Source organism: Manis javanica, chromosome 11, assembly GCF_040802235.1.
Source record: "Manis javanica isolate MJ-LG chromosome 11, MJ_LKY, whole genome shotgun sequence".
Classification (NCBI taxonomy): domain Eukaryota; kingdom Metazoa; phylum Chordata; class Mammalia; order Pholidota; family Manidae; genus Manis; species Manis javanica.
Window position 1 is genome coordinate 8197635 of NC_133166.1, and position 20459 is coordinate 8218093.

General features: G+C 38.1%; 1 protein-coding gene across 3 annotated transcripts in view; it reads left to right on the forward strand.

Moving 5' to 3' along the window:
• Window positions 1-20459, forward strand: part of GRM5 (glutamate metabotropic receptor 5) — a 487023-nt gene that overhangs the window by 1562 nt on the left and 465002 nt on the right. For 2 of the 3 annotated variants that reach the window (XM_073215907.1, XM_073215908.1), the window contains exons 1-2: window positions 791-966; window positions 14919-15779. In XM_073215907.1, the coding sequence (XP_073072008.1) occupies window positions 15119-15779 (661 nt within the window). In that variant the 5' untranslated portion in view covers window positions 791-966; window positions 14919-15118. Of the gene's footprint in view, window positions 1-790; window positions 967-14918; window positions 15780-20459 lie in introns of those variants that run through there. The other variant, XM_037011752.2, reaches the window with a different exon arrangement.

The following is a 20459-nucleotide window of genomic DNA, read 5'->3' on the forward strand; positions in this document are numbered from 1 at the left end:
TCAAAGTAAGAGATATCTGCAAGCTCCTGGCTGTGCTGTTTGTAATGCAAGCTGAGAGGTTTGTAAAAATGGGGAAGAAGGACGGACACCTAACCTGTAGTCAAGGGGGAACCTGGAATTTCTGAGTGCTGTTGGAAGAGGTTCAGATCCACAGAGCCTAAAGACACATGCATTTTTGGTGGCAAGCTGTGAAGTTCTTTGAATTTGATGGTTTGGGGAATAATCTGGAATAGATTCAAACACAAGGAAAATGAGTGGCATCCCACTTTAAAGGCCGGGTACTCCCGATGGCATGAAGAAGGTTTTACAGTGAGATGGGAGAATAATTTGCACTGAGGGGTTGTAAGGGAGAAGGGAACAGATGTCCTTCCTGAGATGGGGGTTCCTAGACTCTTAAGAGGCAATTGGCCTCTGCCCAGTGTCCTTGACACTTCTGTCGCTGGTCTGAAGAGGGCACAGGTACCCCTTCTCCTCAGTACAAGCGCATTCCTAGAATTTAGGGATCTACAACCCAGGTGCTGAGATATGAAGGTGCACATGGGAGAACTCAAGTCCTAGGGGTACCCCCAATTCCCTTAGTATATGACCATTTGGCTGCGGAGCTGGTTTACCCATCCAGATTCGACCCGAAGTCTGTGTTCCTAAAGGAACTCACTGTGCCACTTGGTGGCACCAAAAAGTTGCGCTGAGAACTCAGTTCTCTATAAATACAAACTACCACCCCTCCCTCCTCCGTGCTCTCCCCTTCCCCCCTTCTCCCCCTTTCTCAATAGCAGGGAGATTGCTGCACACCGCCGCCCTCAGCTCTGCTGTTCTGCGCGCACTGAGCGCAGGAGATGAGCTTAAGATCATCTTGGTGGGGAGCCCGGGACTGGAGAGGCCTCTGCCCCGCCGATCCGCGCGGCCCAACTTTATGCGGGGCTAGCCAGACCGTGTCTCATTGCCCGCTGCGTGGCCAACAGCGGGGTAAGCTTGCCAGGTGTCTGTGTGCCCAGGTGCCTCTGTGCCTGGGAAGGGATGTAGGAGCTACCAGCTTGCGAGGTAGCTCACAGTTTCGTTTTGGGGGTGGGGGCGCGAAGGTGAAGTGGGGGTGGCCAGAACCTCGAGGGTGAGCTGTTCCGTTTGCAGGCAGCCTTAGTTAAACCTGTTGGGAGAGCAGGCGACAGCAATGGACTAAAGGAGGGAACGGCTCAAGGGTTGTGAAAAGGATTCTGCATGCCTTCGGATCCGAGTTCCCGCTCGCTAAGACCAGGTGCGCCTGTTTAGTATGCAGACTGTGCTTCCCCCAAAGCACCCGAGAGCTTAGAATTGAGAGGGAAAGGAAGAGAATCGTTTCCCAATAGATCGGGTAGCTGCCGCGACCGTGGAGATGCTGCAGGAAGAGGGGGGACAGCGGGTGGTGCTGAAAGCACAGCTCTTTCAGTCAGGCTAGCGTGCCGGTTTCTGACCAGTCCGCACCTCCGCTCTTTCCTCTCTTGTGGATGTATCTTTCCTTTCCGACACAAAGCCTCCTAGTTACCCCAGACAGGCAATTGGAGGAGGGAGCCCAGGGCCCAGCGACTTGAGGAAAGAGCCTGGGGCAGGCCCACGAGCTAGCCGGTGACCAGGACCTACCAGGCACTTGGGACCTCGCAGAGGGAAGTGAGGAGTCTGCCTGGAGGGCTCCTGGAACTGGTGCTGGAATTTCCAATTACCCCTACTTTCCTGCCGAGCCGATGATGTGGGGAAGGGAAATGGAGGAGAGGTTAACAAGCGAGTGTGATTATTTAGACACAGTCTTGGCGCTGCCTCAGCTGAACTGAAAGCTTTAGTAGCCAGGCAGATAGATTCGCCAACACTTTACTTCCCGCTAAGGAATGGACACAAGCCAGTGGAAAGGCAGCATCTCCACCTTTTTCTTCATTCCCTACATGTTATTTTATTGTTCTGAGTCCCCTGAGATGGAGGTAGAACTAATCTGTATCCTTAATGCTGACCGCTGGCTATTTGAGGCAGCCAAGGGACCATTGTCTTCTGCTATGTGCAGCTCCTTTCCCCAGAGGGGCTAAGCCAAGGTTTTCTGTAGAATCCTCTTAGTTATGTAACATTCTAGACATTCTTTTGAGTTTTGGAGTGTTCAGGTAATCCACCCGTTGTTTTGGTGTGTTTTGTGCCCCTCAAGGAGCATGGGAGATTTTTCTCCTTTAAATTTCTCTCTTATTCTCCATGCAATTACACATTTAAGAAACAGTTGTGATTATTTCTGTCCTTTATGGATGTCGATTTCTGTTTAAAAGGATCTTTGGTTTGCTACGTGAAAACACAGCTTCCTGAACTCATCAGGTTAATGCACATCTCACAGTCTCCAGTCTTCTCCAGCAGAGACCATTTCAGCACTCCGGACAGATCCCTCAAGGTTTCTCAGGAGGAGAATGTGTAACACTTTCTACCTAACTGCTTCTTTTAAGAGAAAAGCTCTCCTTAGTTCTTTACATTCTGCTTGACAAAATATATAATCTAGGTATTTTTACTGCATCTCCTAGATTTTTTCTATGTTATGGCAATATGTTGGCTGAGAGCTATGCTCAAAGAAAAACAAAACTCTTTAATGTTCATTTATTAAAGGACATTGACATTACTTGGGGGAAGAGGGATGGTATTTGAATAATCCAACAACTTTTCAAGTTCTTCACTTTACTTCTGTAAAACAGAGGCCTCTCTCACCACTTCAGAGTACACATTATGGACAAATGACAAACACCAAGGTGAAAACTGAAAAATCTACTTTTAGCACTATGTTCAACCACCACAAAATACACAGAGTTTGGGAATATTTGAGTAACTACATATGATTTCCAGCTTTTAGTTTGATTATTGGCACTGTTATCTTTCCTAATTCAATCATTTATCTCAAAAAATGCTTCCTTTTGTGACTAACGGACCATAATAATTCTAATTTTCTTATTTTTCTTTAAAACACATTGAAGATTTTGTAAGAGTGTTATTATATTCTCTTTTATGGAGTTGAAAGAGAATTGCATATAATTTTTCTCCAAGGCTTTCTATCCTTGTGGGATGAAGAAAGAGACGTATCCAATTAATATGCCTAATACTTTTTTTGCTGTGTTATTTTAGTAGGTAGACTGTAAACCAACTTCATAAGATAATGAAGACTACCTTTAGATATATGATGATAGATGCTAAATCTAATCAGTTTGGAGTTTGGATATACTGAAGATGTACTACTATAAAGCAGGAACATTCTACAATTTGGAATTTTGAGTTATTTTTAATATTCAGAGTAATAGTAATCCCAGCCCTAAGGCATCATTTAGTCATGATTTTCATTAATGAGTGGAGCTTAGGAGAACCGGAGAAGATAGGAGCATCAACAAATTTTTTTAAGTTCCTGATGTGCTTTTAAAACAAGAAAAGAAAATTTGAATTTGATTCTGAATTTTCAACTATATGTAAATGAGACAATATCTTTTTGATATTCCATTACTTCAGTTGGTTAAAACATGTTCTAAAACACCTTATGCCATAGGGTTGCTTTCATTTCTTTTAAATTCATTGAGAGGAGGAAAAAAATCCAGGTTTTACCAATTCTAATCTTGTTTGAATTATATGTACCTGTACTCAGAAGGGGAACCAAGTAGAAGTCTCGGTGCACATTCATCCCTGCTCTAATAACTACCATTTATTGAGTGCACCAAACACCATACCAGCACTCGATATGTTACTTAATGCTCGTAACAATCAAATGAGGCAATATTTGTTCTTATATGTCTACTGTTATGTTGTTAAAACTGAGGTGTTTTTTTCCTCCATTGTCACATAGAAAGGAAATGAAAAACATATGTGTACATCTGATTTGTTTGGAACTTAAACTTACCCTTTTTTCCATTGCATTAGATACCTTTAATTTATGGGTGGCTAACCATCATGGAATGCTTTCATTGTGTCCAGTGAACTGTGGTAAGGTTGGGAGTGCAGACATTTGCACAAGACTGTCTGGGAATGAGTCCTAGATTTGTGGCTTACTTGCTGTGTGACCTTGAGCAAGTTACTTAACATTGCTGTGCCTTTGTTTTCTCATTTTTAAATGGGGAACAGGTTGTAACACTGTTAGCATCATGAGTGATTATGATGAACTAATTATGCAAATATAAGTAAAGTACCAAATCCACAATAAACAGTATAGAAATGGTATTTATGACTATTAATCCCACCCAGGCCTTTGAATGTTTTCTAGGTTTCCCATGTTATTGAATTTAATCTGGCCATATTTGCTATCTCAAATATTTTCTTTTATTTTAGTCAAACTAGTCAGAAAATTTAAAGGAGAGACCTAAATGCAGAAAACATGTATTTTATGTGGATGTGATTCTGTTGGTTTTGTAAAATATATCAGACCTAAAAATAAATTCCTAAAAAAGAAAACCAGACCTAAGGATAATTCCCTACTGATCATTTTTCACAATAACTCTGGTTATAGACCACTCACTTTAAACTTCTGAGCACAGATATTTTGAGGAAAATTAAAAGTTTGTAATCATAATTGGAACTGGTGGGCACTGTAATAATGCAGCCTATTTACATTCACAATATTTTGCAAAGGAATAATTTAAAAATATTTTTAAAAATCAATTTGCTTTAATTTAGAGTAATGTAGTATAACCCTTTAACACTCTGTAGAAAGTTAAATAATATAATGTTACATTATTTTTTAAAAAATGAAAACAAGATTCTGAAAACTAACAAATTACTACATAAAATTATTCTTTATCTTGTTAAAATTATAATGAACTTCACATTTCATATTACAAATAGCCTTGGAAATGAAGTATATCATAGGATATCCTTCACATTCATTGATAATTGTGTCTACTGAGAACTGTGCTTACTTAATCTAAGACAGTACCATCCTTTACTCTCACAATTTAATCTGTATTTCTCAAATTGCGATTGCAAGCTTCAAAACAAGGTAATGCAGCCAGAAACCAGCTACCAAGTAAAGAAGGAATAAGGCAAACCTATCCCAAACTACTCTCCTTAGAACTACTGAGATGTTTCAGGAAAAGGCTTTATAAGATTGACATATCCAGGGGATTGGCTTAGTTGTATTCTTTTTTGATGCTTATGTAGAGCTTACCATGATGAGTTTCATGTGAATCATCAGCTTACAACTAGGGATGATTTTGACCTGCAGGGGACATTTAACAGTGGCTGGGACATTTTTATTCACCACAGCTAGAAGAGGTGTGTGCTCTTGGCATCTGAGGACCAGGGAGGCCGCTGAACATCCTATGATACACAGAACAGCAACCCCCCTGCCCCACCCCACCCCAAACACACACAACAAAGAATTACCTAGTCCAAAATGTCAACATTGCCAAGATTTAGCAACCTTGGTCTAAATGGTTCCAGGAAGCAGAGTTACCTGTGTTTGTTTGGTTTATTTGTGTTGCTTCTAAATGTAGCTAATTTGGCATTATATAAGAATTTAATGGAAAACAGAGTCTCCTGAATGTTTTGCAATCAATATATAAGGTTTAACCAACCAACCCATTTGGTCTGATGAGTGACATTATCATCTCATTATCTTGAGCATGGGCTTTGGAACCAGAGAGAGCTGGGTTCATGTCCTAACTGCCATTTTTTTATAAGCCTGAGGTTTCTGACAAAATCCTTTACCTCTAAACCTCAATTTCTAGAGATATTTACTGTAGACAGTAGTCATACCTACCTCACAGAGTCATTATTAAGACTTACATTAAATAGTGCTTATACATTTTTTAGCATAAAGTAGGCACTCAATAAATATCAGCTATTACTAAGTAACTAGAGAATGAGTCAGAAGTGCAAAACTGCGTTTTCAAGCACCTGATAATAGGTAATATAATATGCATAATAATGTTTTAGAGTCTTTAGAGGTGTGCCATAAATAACAAAAAAGCAGCTGAAAGCTGCAAAATGGGAAGAAGCCTAGGATCCCTTTTGATAATTAAATTGAGACTAGTTAACACTGGATTACATCGTTTTTATTGCTTTGCTGTAGAAGGCTGTTTCAGGTCTTCATGGACTACTAAACCAGTTGTTTAATGATCTACAGTGATTTAGTGAGTGTTGTTCTATTGCCAGCACCTTTTAATTAATGTGTAAAATTACAGATTTCACTTCTGTACAATATTATTTTATGGCCCTTTTTTGGTTTAAGGGGGTTTCAGTTAAAATATGGCATTTTTTTTGTTTTGTCCTGGGCTAAACAGGGAGTGCTGGACTTTGTTGTTTACAAGGACACAGATGTATGCCTGAGATAGCTACAGAAATGCAGCTCTCCTCAGACTATAAAGCTCTCAGTGTCATTATACCTCAGAGTGTCTCTTATCTATGGGATACACTTGTTTTCAGGAAAATGTATCAGAGGCATCCTGGTATATGCCATATTGACACCCCTGACTATTTGCGATGAGGCAATTTCTCTGGTAGAAGGAATCATCTTAGTGTTTATGTCCAGAGCTTTGTGATTTGCTCGTGTGGGGATTAAGTTATATAAGAGACATCTGTGTCAGAAAGATGGTCAGTGTTGGAGAAAACTGTTGAAAATACAAGACAATGCAAGCTGTGAATATGGTTACAATGTAAGGTGCCATTTATGCAAATTCTACCCCTCAGTATTTCTTCTTCATATTCATTTAGAATATGATATGAGACTGTACAATTACCTGAGGCACAACACTTTTATGAATATTAAATATATCTCTATTGTTTTCTGTAATGGAGTAGTGATTCATTTTATTATATTATGAACCCAGAAATATAATACTGAGTAAAACAGCCTCATGCTTTGAAAATAGGATCCTGAACCAATTTATCATAAAAGTTACAATATTTGTATAAATTCTCATCTTTTACCACTTTTGATTGAAGTAAAGGTCCTCATATTATTAGGTTATAGAGCTATAACATTTTGAAAGTTTTTGTATCATTGAATTAGTTAATTCCTCCCCATTATCTATAGCAAGAACCTGATCTTTGTGTGTGTGCTACCAACCTATAACCCCTACCATCTCAGAGTGATAACCTAAAGCAAATAATTCCCTTGGAGACTTTATTTCCTCTTATCAAATAAGATTTTCTCAGCAATAATTTTATGTTGAAGTGGGATTAATAAAGGAAAAAGGCTCTATAAACTGAAAATAAAGTAATATGATGGTACTATTTCCCCTCTGTTTTTTCTATCAGATCTTTTTAAATGAATGAATGAAACTTGTAGTGAGAGAGCTAAGGAGAAATGGCCTCATCCATGAACTCATACAGAAGCAAGAGAGAGTAGGTCCTCATGGAAAACACATTGTCTGGTATCCAGAATTGATGATGTTAAGGGGAAAGGACTGAGAGTGAAGTTAATGCCACTTTTAAAATCTAAGTTTATAGATTGTAAAATGTGAAAGCATTTATCATGCCAGGAATATCATGCCCTGTAGAAATACGTTCAAAAGTTAGCAAAGTGCAACATTGTTATGATAGTAGGAAAATCTAGAAATAATCCATCTAACAATAGAGGATACTTAAATAAATTTTGGTACTGAATACTTGGCAACTGTTAAAAAGAAATGGGAGTTTTAAGTGTGATCTTGACTCTGCTGCGTACTTGCTCTGGAATCTAAGCCAAACCATTCTATCCTTAAGCTCCAGATCCTCTATCTGTATAATAAATATAAAACTACTTATCTTAATTTTTCACAGTTAAATGACATTTCATGTGAAACATTAAGCATAGTGCCTAGCATATGGTAAGCTCTCTGTGTATTTCAATGATTGTTATCATTGTCCCCATAATCAATGAACTAATATGGAAAGATACTTATATTATATAGAGAAGAATAAAAATGTGATACAGATTTCATACTAACATTCCATTGAAATTTTAAAAATCTATGTATAATAGATTGTGTGCTGACACAATGATAGCAGAGCAGATACCAGGCTATAAAATGTGACTAAACCTGGGTTTTGAGATGACATTTTGCTAGGTTCTGGTCCTAGGCCTGCTAAAAATCATTTTATCTCCTATGGGTCTCTGTTAAACTGAATCTGCTACTGGGCTTTTTCTAGTTCTGTGATGCTATTTTCCATAATATGTTGAAAAGCCATAGGGAACACTAAAGGTTTCTTCTCCCTGTTACCTCATCAGCCCCTGCTTCTCTTCTTGAGGTCCTCTGCTACCTAGGCAGACCCATTTTTTGGAGGGAGTTTCATTACCAATTTTTCTCTTTTAGCAATCAATTAAAACTTTTTTTACATTGAGGTACATGAAGTAAAAAGCACAGATTTTAGTGTACACCTTGATGAATTTTGATGTATAAACACTCATGTAACTGTCACCCAGATCAAGTTATCAAATATTCTCACTGATTATTTTTTTCTCTTCACTTATTCAACCCCTCTCCTCTTCTCCCTCTCCCGTGGCAACTACCAGTGTATTCTGTGTTTCTGAGTCTATTTCAGTTTTGCTTGTTTGCTCACTAGATTTGTTTTCTAGATTCCACATATAAATGAAATCATATAGTGTTTGTCTTTCTCTGTCTGATTTATTTCATTTAGCATAATACCCTCTAGGTCCATCCATGTTGCAGCAAATGGCAAGATTTTATTCTTTTTTGGTGGCTGAGTGATATTCCATAGTATATGTGCACTACATCTTTTTTATCCACTCATCTATCAATGGGTATTTAGGTTGTTTCCATATTTGGGTTATTGTAAATAACGCTGCAATAAACATAGGAGTGAGTGTATTTATCTTTTCAGATTAGTGCTTTTGTTTTCTTTAAGTAAATTTTTAGAACTAGAATTGCTAGGACATATGGTATTTCTGTGCTTAGCTTTTTGATAAACCACACTGCTTTCCATAATGGCTGCACCGATTTGCAATCCCACCAGCAGTGTGTAAGGTTCCCTTTTCTCAACATCCTTGAAACATTCACTATACATTTTTCAATTTTCCAGAGTGGAGCAGGGGTTACTATCTTGTATTCTTAATCAGGTAGTTGACCAGAAAACCTATTGGAGGCAATTTGATTTATTTATTGTTCATTTTAACAGGACTTATTAAACATTTTGGGCAAAGGTTATGCCAGGTGCTGTGTTTGGCACATATTTAACTCTTAAGGCGTTTGAAGTCTGATGGAAGACAAAATATATATAAATGGTGTTAGCTTAGTAATAAATTATCATAAGAAGATATGGATAAAAGCACCATATGAGTTCAGAGAATAGAAATACTTCAAGATGACAGATCTGAGAAGATTTTAAAGAAGGACTGTTTAGGAATATTGTCTCATTCGGTCCTCATTAAAACTTTAAGGTAGTTACTCTTCTCATTCCAATTAGGCAGAAAGACCAAATGACAAAGAACACACAGCCAACAAATGGCAGTGCCAGGATTCAAACCCAGGTCTGCTTTACTCCAAGCCCGTGCTCTTAGAAACTCTGCCATTAAGATCACTGAGACAAGAGTGTATCAGAGATCGGAAGCAGAATGAACACAATCACTGGGGCCAGGGGTGTGTGCCTGGAGGACACACAAATTTGACTCATCTAGTAGATTTCAAGGAAGGGCATACTGAGGCCCAGGGGAGACTAGACCAGAAATATGGAAGACTGATCCCTCAGTCCCACACTTACAAAAAGACCAGAAAAACATATTTGGATAATAAATGTAGAAATTTGGGAAACACAGATAAAAACAAAGAAGAAATAAAAAAAATCACACATATTCCCACCACCCAGAGAACATCCAGTTAATGTCGTGTGTGTTTCTAGACTTTGTATATGCATACACACACTTATAATTTCTTGTGAAAACAGAACCATATCTGCTTTTTATTTAATTGATGCTTAATATAATGTGTATATTTCACATTTCATTCCTCCAAACACCTCCCACCCTGCTACATACAAACACACAAACACATACACGGCAAAAGAGAAAATGTCTGCACAAAACTTTATTCAGCCTTTGCTGGTTTCTCCTTATCTCTCAGAATTTAAACTTTGGAATTCCCAGAGGCCAGCCTCAGGATGAGTTTCTTTTCTATTTCCACTTCCTAGGTGATTTCATCCAGTTTCAAAAGAATATCATCTGTATACTGATGCCTTCCCCACTTATATCCTTTATGCACACCTCTCTCCAAAGTCAGCCTGTTACACACAATTGCTTATTAAATACCTGTTCTTGAATTTCTAAAAAGTATCTAAACATTGATTTGTCAAAGCTAAATATCTGTTATGTCCACCCAAATCCGCTTCTCCACCTCAGTGTGATGCCATCTTTTATTTGCTCAGGCTGAAAACCTTAGTGTCCTTATTGATTCTTCTCTTTCCTTTACATCCCGAGTCAGATCTGACAGCAAACTCTCCCTCTATCTTCAAGATATATTCAGAGTCCTACCAGTTCTCACCACCTAAATGACCATCTCCCTGCTCTAAGCTGCTGTCATCTCTCCCATCTGAATTTTTGCAGTAGTTTCCTAATTGCTCTCTCGGTGCTGCTTTTGTGCCCTTATTCATGAAATGTTAACAGTGTGTGTCTCTCCCCTATTGAAAACTCTTCTGGAAAATCACTCTCATGCAATGTTAAAGCCAAAGTCTTTTAAAGTAAAAAAAAAAAAAAAACCTGCGTCATCATACTGTCTCTCAAACTCTCTTCTTCCTCCCTCTGTACCTTACTTCCCTGCAGTCACACTAGCCCTGCTGTTCCTCAGCCCACTAAGCAGAAATCTGCTTCAGGAACTTTGCATTTGATTTTACTTTTATCTAAAATGTCCTTTCCCTTGATATTTTCATGACTCATTCCCTTATTTCTTTTAGATACGTAATCAAATTTTACTTTTACAGTTTATCCTTCCTTGGCTACGTTATTAAAAACTTCCCCCATCTCTGATACTTTCTACCTTCCTTCCCTTATTGTTTCTCTTTAACCCTTATTACTGGATAGCATACAATATTTTACTTCCTTATCTTGCTTATTGTTTGACAATCCCTCTTAGATTTTAGGTGTTACCTGGGCATGGATGTAGGTCTACTTTGTCTATAACTGCAACCTCAGGGCCTCTAAGAGTGCTTAGTACAGAAGAGTTACTTGAAAGACACTTACTGGACAAATAAGTGATGATATTAGAACTGATGTATACCATACAGGTCTATTTGGAATGTATGCTCTATTAATTTCTTCTATTTTGGGAGCACATGGTATGACTTGTTGTTTAACCTTATAATAAGTTGAGTTGTAGCACAATTCTGTCAAATTTCTAAGTCATAATCTATTTCAAAATATACTTTCCAGGTATCTGAGCTTTATAGTTAATATCAGTAAAATATAGCCATTGTGTGTACCCAAGGCAGATAATGAAGCAGTCATTGGTTTATAATTGGGCAAGCAATAATCTAGTGGAACCTGCCAACACAGTAAAAATACCTTTGTACTAGATAGTCATACACATTTGTAACTTCTTTGTATTGAATCATTTACCTGGAATGGTCTCCACCCTCTAGTTTTCAAGGAAGCCTCTGTAAGATTCTATATCCCTGGGAAGTTCAAACTGTCTTTGGGTGACCTCCAAACCATTTTGAATGGACCTTTTGAAATGCCTCTTCTGAAGGAATGGCTGGTACAAAGGTAATGAAAAGAGTCTGTTACAGAGTCACTAGACATGGACTGAATTGAAGCTCCATTACTTTTTAAGTGGTTGACTAGTTTTTTACTTCTCATTATACCATTATTTCATCCATAGAATAGAGATAGTTGAATTAATACCTACATCCCAGGGTTGTTACAGTGATTATTGACACACACATGCTACACACACAGAGACACACACAGAAACAGACATACAATGCACATAGAATAAAATACCTTTCAGGGGAATGGGTGGCATTTTATTCTCTGCAACATGAAAGCCATGTGTATGTCTGTAAATATAAAGTGCCCATGTCATCCTCTTTTGGCTTCTCTGACATCACATGTTCTTACTTTCTCTCCTTACTTTCTGAATTGTGTCGTTTCTTTAACTGGTTTTTCCACAGTCTGACCTCTCTGTGGGTACTCCTAAGCCCTACCTTTTCTTTATTTATACTTCTTCTCTAGGTGATTATATTCTAAAGATTTAATATGTTAGTGAGCCTCAATTTGTATTTGTACCCCAAACCACTCCTCTAGGTCCAACCTTGCATATCCACCTTAATTTTTGATACCCGGACGTTTCAGAAGCATCTCAAATTTAACATGCATGTTCAAAAGAAAATCACTAAATTTTCCTCTGCCTGCATCTTTCTTTACCAGTCTGCCCCATCTCATTTAATGGTACCAAAATGCACTATTTTTCAGACTCAAAGTTTAGGAGTAGATGCTGATTCCTCCCTACTTCAGTACCCATATCCAGCCCATCAGCAAGTCCAGTTGATTCTACTTGTAAAATATATCTGATTGTGCCCACTTCTCTCCATAGCTACTGTCACCACTCATAGCCAAGTCTAAATTATTATTTTTTTATTTTTTATTTTTTTTAGGAGAACAAGGCAGTGGCTTTTATTTAAAGATCAAGTGAGAGGACAGAGCTCCTGGCTCATGCCAGGAGGGGACAAGAGAGTCCCCAAGTCTAAATTATTTTAAGAGTCTCCTAATCAGATTTCTCCAGTCCATTATCCAGAAAAATGAGCAGCTACAACAACCTTTTCTGGGTTTGAATTGTGCCAGTCATTTGTTTACATCTCCCCAAAGTCTTTTATTGCACTTTACATCCAAATTCTTTTAAGAGCCTTTAAGATCCTACATGATCTGGCCTTTATTTTATCTTTCCATCCTCATCTTTTGTCACTATCCTTTCCATTCTTTATGTGCTAGCCATACTTCTCACTTGACTGACTTCTTTTCAATCTTCAGTTTGTTGTTCTTTTCCTAATCAGGAGCCTGCAAAAGTCATCTTTTAGAGTACTGATCTTTAAGCCCCATGAGTATAGGGAGCATCTATAGCTGTTCTCCCTCGAATATTTAATTCCCAAGAGAGAATTATAGCATAGTGTGCCTTAAATATTTGCTAAATGAGTTAATGAATAAAAGCCTGGTGTATAATGGGTGCTTGATGAAAGAATGATGGTCTTTATCAATGTGCATTGCACGTCTTTGTTACATTAGTTTCTCCCACTCAATAGATATTTGTTGAGTGAGTTAAATGATTAATAACCTATAACAGGAAGACAATCCTTCAGTTTATTATATAGAGTATGTATACATGCACACAAACACATACACACACATACACTGTGTCTCAATATGGAGAGTTTGTCTAAAATAACTAAAAAAATGCATGGGATTGATATTAAGTTTTATTAGTTTGATGGACCACTTCTAGTTTCTCCTAGCATGCTGATGCACTTACATGATAAAAGGAGTTCTGTTTTGATATTACATTTGCTCGTTAACATTCTGGATTTAATAAGAAATTATATTTCCTTTTACTTCAGGTGTTTCTTTTTGTCCGTGGTAGAATTCACATGATCATGAGAATAAGCATTGGTACCCAGTTTCTAGTCTAAGCAAAGTACAAGGAAAGCCTGAGAATTTTTATATAATTTCCCAATTAGAAATTAGTTTAAGTCATTGTTCCCTTCCTGCTTGCCTACGATGCCATCCTCCATACCAAAACTGATTTTCCCCCCTCAGTATTGCCAAACACCAGGTTATTCCGGAACATGTAGTTATTTGATGAGGTTTTTATTTTAGCGTTTGGCACTCTACAGAGGAAGCCTTCCTCTGTTGCCATAAGAAACAATGGAAGGAAATGGTAAAAATGATGGTAGGAGTGGTTAGAACTGTTGTTCAGGTTACATTCATTTTGTGTCTGGACTTCTATAATTTTTGCAGATCTGTTGAGTTTTGAAAACTGTTAGTATTCTTGAAGAAGCATAATTGCATAAATTCCAGAAGAAACATCACCTGTCTTGGAAAGGTGATGCTTAAGAAGTTAGTTACTTTAAAACAATTTGAGATCCTTGGCTGGTAGAGATGATAACATACAAAAGAAGTCTCTTATATAGTCATTTAAATAAATCACTAATTGTCAGTTCCCTTTTACAAATTATGTTAGAATTTGCTGTAGGCAACTTGGGACAAAGTCTCCTTCTTTTCAGAAGTTTAAGCTGAAATAGATGATTATATTCATAGCTGTACTAAGTCTAAACTCAGTCTGTTTAGAAGTATAGTTCCAGACGTGGATCCTTCCAGGCCTTTGAGTCTTTGTGATGTGGAAAATTTTTTTCTCTGGATCAGAGATACCGGGCTGATTACTGTGAATTTTATTACAAGACTCTGTAATTACTTTGAAGACTCTGGAGGACCGAGGGGGTTGCCAAAGAATTTTCTGTCCTCACCACCTAGCCACAGAATGCCCTTGGAAATTTAATAACAGAAAAGGTCATGTCTTGAATATAGATAGCCTTATTCAATATTCAAGACATTTGCATAATTGATATCTTGTGTTGATTTCCATAAGGGCAACCTAGCAGGTATTATCCCCATTTTTCAGACGAGGAAATTCTGGTGCTGAGAGGTTAAACAGTTTACTCTTTAATACTTCTTCATAGCAGAACTGGAATTTGAACCTGATTATTCCTTTCTTCAAAAACTGGTGCCCATTACACTATGCCTTAATGTCTATTCAGGGGGCATTTTACTCGGGAATATCACAACGCTCTTCCTTCTCTCCTATAGCTCATTTAACTTGGAAATAACCACATGGCCTCATTTGCTTTTTCCTATCTTATATGGAAGATATTATTTACTTGGAAGGTTATTCAAGTTACCATGCATTACATTTGAAGGGGGGTACGCAGACTTCTTAAAAAGTAACTTTACCCATTCTATTTTTTTTCCCCAGGTTTTGAAGATCATGATCACATGGATGTATCCAACTAAATGGTACCTGAGGACATGGTGGTCCTTTAGAGAGCACATCTAAGTTGCTGGCTAATTCCTTTGTTTGCCACTCAACATTGGACATTACTTGATACTATCTACCAGAACTCTCCTAAATTTCCCCACCATGCTATCTTCATCAGCTTGAACTCCCTTCCTAAAATGGTCCTTCTCTTGATCCTGTCAGTCCTGCTTTTGAGAGAAGATGTCCGTGGGAGGGCACAGTCCAATGAGAGGAGGGTGGTGGCTCACATGCCAGGTGACATCATCATCGGAGCTCTCTTTTCCGTCCACCACCAGCCCACCGTGGACAAGGTGCATGAGAGGAAGTGTGGGGCAGTCCGTGAACAGTATGGCATCCAGAGAGTGGAGGCCATGCTGCACACCCTGGAGAGGATCAACTCAGACCCCATGCTCTTGCCCAACATCACCCTGGGCTGCGAGATAAGGGATTCCTGCTGGCATTCAGCCGTGGCCCTCGAGCAGAGCATTGAGTTCATCAGGGACTCTCTCATTTCTTCCGAAGAAGAAGAAGGTTTGGTGCGCTGTGTGGATGGCTCTTCCTCTTCCTTCCGCTCCAAGAAACCCATCGTAGGGGTCATTGGGCCTGGCTCCAGTTCTGTGGCCATTCAGGTCCAGAACTTGCTCCAGCTTTTCAACATACCTCAGATCGCTTACTCAGCAACAAGCATGGACCTGAGCGACAAGACTCTGTTTAAGTACTTCATGAGGGTCGTGCCCTCAGATGCCCAGCAGGCCCGGGCCATGGTGGACATAGTGAAGAGATACAACTGGACCTACGTGTCGGCCGTGCACACAGAAGGTAAGTTGCCTTCACAGCCGTTGAGTGTGTCTTACTAGGCACTCAAAAGACCCCCTGTTAAAATTTCAGGTTTTGAAGGACTAAAATATTGCTCATTACTTGGTATCGATTGTGGTGCCCAGTTAGTTATAGCAGTAATATCAGAAGAACTGGGTGGCAGATGTCTTATGACATAAATCTAGGCTAAACTGAGTGTTTCTGTGGCCATGATTTGGCAAAATGGAAAATTTTTTGGAATATGCATTGTATTATTTGTACTTTGCTCAAAAATGCAGGAAATTTTTAATTTTCTAGATCTTCATTGAACACCTCACTTATTTTTTTAATATCTTAAGGTTGCTTCAACTGCATATTGTTTCTGACAGTTAAAGATAGATGCACATAAATGCCTATTAAGGACTGAAGGCAGCCAGTTCTGGCCCAGATATGCTATAATAGAAAAATACCACTAGTTTTTACTACTGTTTTTCAAGAGAGTATAGTTAAATTTTAAGTGGAGGTATGTATGAATTGATTTTATCCTTATATAGAACAAACTAGGGAAATATGTCTTAAAATTCAACATTAACTTCCTTTGAAATTTATTGCTTCTTAAGGCTCAAAGCATAATGAGGAAGGAAAATATCAGTGAGTTTTTATAACAGTTTATAGTACTAGCCCCTTTTATGGTTTATGGTGTTTTTAAAATGTTTTTGTATACATCTTCTGTTAGTTCTTGACCCAGGCTGTTTGGGATTGTTTTGGTTTGACTGACAGAGGTTAAGTGATCCAAATTCATGAAATCATCCTCCTGCAGCAACATACTGCATATTCTAAGCACTACAGAATGTAAAAGAAGGTACAAAATACTTCTTACATTTCATTGAATCATTCTGAGAATTCATTTTGAGATTTAAAAAAATCTTGCAATAACACTGTCAATGTAGTCCAAACAATCCAATTCTGTATAAAATTTGGGGTTGAGTTATTGGGAAATTAATGAAATGAGCAGAGTGAGCCTACTTCAGAGGTTGATAACCAATCAATCAGATATAGCAAACTTTTCATTATCAAATAGCATAATAAGGATTTTACTGTATGGCCACTCTTAAATATCAGAGCTGCACAAAAATGGAATGGGTGTCTGCACTGGAGTGAGACTTCTATGCCTTAGTAAATTTTCACATTTAAGTTTATCATGTACTTACAGAGACGTTGATATGTAGAGCTTTTGAGCAGTGGATAGGTGACTGGACTGGGAGATGTTTGAATTTTTTTCTAATGCTGATTTTTATTAAAAAACTGCTACGTAATTTGATTCTTACAACAAACCAGTGGTAGTCCAGGTATTTTATTCCATTTTGAAATACAAATGCTTTAGAGTTAAAATAATTCATCCAATATGTACCTAATAGCAATTTCAGAGCCAGGAGTGGGGCTCATAGCTATGGACTTCTAGTTTAGTGTCCTATTATAATTTAACAGAATCCAGTGTAATCACAGCCCAGAGATATATTTATGCAACACGTATTTGTTAAGCACAAACATATGCACAGCCCTCTGATAGACCTGTGAAGGACAGCCCCATGTTTTATATATCACTACCCTCAGTGGGCATGCAGTCTGGCAAAGGAGATGAGGCATGGCTTAAGACTTACATAACAGTAATTAGGATGACAATAAATTATAAATATGTCTCTGAAGTAGGAGGGAGAAAAAAATCAAGTCCTGCTCTGTGGTGATGGAGGCCATGGTGGAACTCTTCAGGAGGGAAATGCAAATAGACAGTTGAAACTCTGCATGAAGAATACTAATAATTGGTAAAAATTAAGATGGGGTGGGTTTCCAGTAAAGGACATGAGGAAATACGAGAAGGCAAGTAAAAAATATGATGACAAACTGCCTTACTTTGGTTTGCCTCAAATAAATAGTTTTAGTTTGCCTCAAATAAGTCATAAATCTAATCAGGGACTTCAGAAAAGTAGGGCTTGGCTGCTTTGTGGGAGGTGCCAGCTAATCCAAGATTATGTTCTAAGAGAAACTCATTGACATGACCATTGGCTTTTACTAATTTAAACTTTTGTTAAACCTAAATGTATAATAACAGTGATCTAATAAAATTATTATGACCTATGACCTATCCATACAATGTATTATTACATAGCTATTAAAATGAATGAAGTGTTTTATAGGTAATGACGTAATAATGATCATCTCTAAGATCTTTTTAAGTGAAAAAGCATGGTGCAGTTTTGTATACTAGTATGTTATTTGTGTAAAAATGGGTTTATATAAACTATTTGATTGGTATTTATGGACTTGTCTTAGAGAAGAGCAAAACTGGTAATAGTTGCTCCTTCTGTGGAGGAGATCTAAGTAGTTGGAGGTACTGCTACTAAGTAATTACGTGGGGTGGAAGAGGTCTACTTTTCATGTATGCCTCTTACATGCAAACATTTGAAGTTGTGTATTACCAGCATAAATTACCTATTCTGATATGACAATTAAAATATATATTGTATCTGTTGGGCAAAAAAAATAAGCCATTGAAAATTCCATTGCCAGATTTAGGCAAATTTAATTATTTTGCCAAAAACAGGCCAATAGACATTTTGTTGCCAAACCCTGGCAAATATTTGGATGACACCACCAAGATCCAAGAGAGAACAAACTTCAAGTACGAACATGAAAAGGTTAGAAGACCTACCCTTTGGCTTATTGGTTTATGTGGTTTAGTCAAGAAGTATTTATATTGCTTTTATCTCAAGCATGTGGGTAATGAGGTTATGTGGTGTTATGTCTTACAATTTATCACTATCGATATAGGAGCAGTGGTAGGAAGTTTTGTGAGGTGAGACTCACCTCCAGGTCAGAAGAGTGCTTGATGTAATGAGATGCAGCTCCGTCGGCTACTGTGGAAGCTCCCTGAGGTAGTGCCTGGTTTTGTTTTCTCTACGTTTAGGAAGTCCCTGTGGGATTTTCCATGAAATGACAACACTGTCTCTTACTTCAACCTCTTTCTTTGCCTGGATTGGGGCAATTCTCTCTAGCTGTAGATCACTTAGCCCCAGAATCTCAGACTTATTTTCATGTCCTGTTAACTATGTTCCTTTGCTCACTTGATATTCCTCTTTCTTGGAGAGTATGGAAATTTCCAAATGTTTTCACATGAGGCATTTAAGTCTTTGAAAAGATATTTTCCCATTTTCAAAAAAGTCTTTATTCCCCCCCCCTCCAAAAATGCCTATTCATTTTATACTTAAGCACAGCATTCCTGTGTCACTCAGGCCTCTTGGCAGGTCTCACAATAAGACATTCCTTAAAAGAAGCATGTACTGTCACAGAATTCCAGAGGCGAGCACAGGGGACCTGGGTTTCAGTTTCAGTGTTAATCTCTTACACTTGCTATGGCCTTGATTTATGCTTTCTGTAGGCTACAGACCTGTGGCTTGTTGCCTTATGCAGAAATGGTGCCTAAGCTTTCTAGGCAAAGAGACTAATTGTATGAAAACATAAAAAGGGAAAAAAGAAAGGAATTTTTTTTTAACATGGACTACATTAGATTTTTGACTGTATGTGGGAAAGGAACATGAAATGACTCAGAAGAAAAAATATTGCTCCTCTTAAATGAGTCAACCCAGTCAGCACTCTCTCTGCCCTGAGAAAATTTAAGGGTCCTTTGCCTCAGTGCCTCTGCAAGCCTTGGTATGTGTGTCCGTTACGGCAGAGGATCAGTGGTACTTGCCCGTGCAGAGGGATGGCAGAGGGATGGCTTTGATGGTTTCCTTTGCTTTGTAACTTGATAGCTCCCTTCCTCTCCATGCAGCACTGGCCTTGTGACTGCTTTGGTCAAAAAAATAATTGATGGAAGTGAGGACTTTCTTCCTAGTCTGTCTGTCTTGTAACACTGTCATCACCATGTGAAGGGTAAGAGCCACCCCAGTTTTCCAGATGAGTCCATCCTGACTTTCACTATGGGAGAGCATAGTTGCTTTCCTGACTCAGACTTCATTCAGTCACATATGGTGCCTAGCTGAAGCCATAAACGTTACCCAATTAACCATAAATTAATGAGCAATCGTAAATACCTTCAAAACAGAGCCCAGTATAAGTATATTCATCCCAGTGACTTTAAACTCTATTTCCTGCCCCCTATGTTGGATACTACTACAACGTTTATGCTTCAAAATCAAAATGAAATAAACTAACATGCTTTAATATTCTTGAGATTTAAATGTGCAATAAAACAGAATGTATTATTTTCATAAATGTGAAGTAAATTCTGTGGGCAAGAAGGAAAATTTAAAGTGCTTCACCTATACTCCTATAGCTAGAGATTCAGTAATTCGCTTAAAGCCTGAATGCTTTGGACAATCAAACGCTTGCATACATTCCATTATTACATGCGTCTTCTTAATCTAGTTCACTTTCGTAGAGAAAAATAATTACATGTTGGATTTTATACAGAAAACCATGCCTATTGCATTTAATGGATGACTTAGAGGATAGTCTTACTTCACAATGTTGCTGACTTTGACACTCCACTGTACATCTCCAGGGCCTCCCAGAGTGCTTAGCACATAATAGGTGCTCAAAGATTATCTGCTGAATGGATGAATTTGTGTCAGCACAGAACCTAGCTTACTATTTTTTTAATATATAGCATGTGGATAAATAGCAGACACTTGTAATTTTTCACAG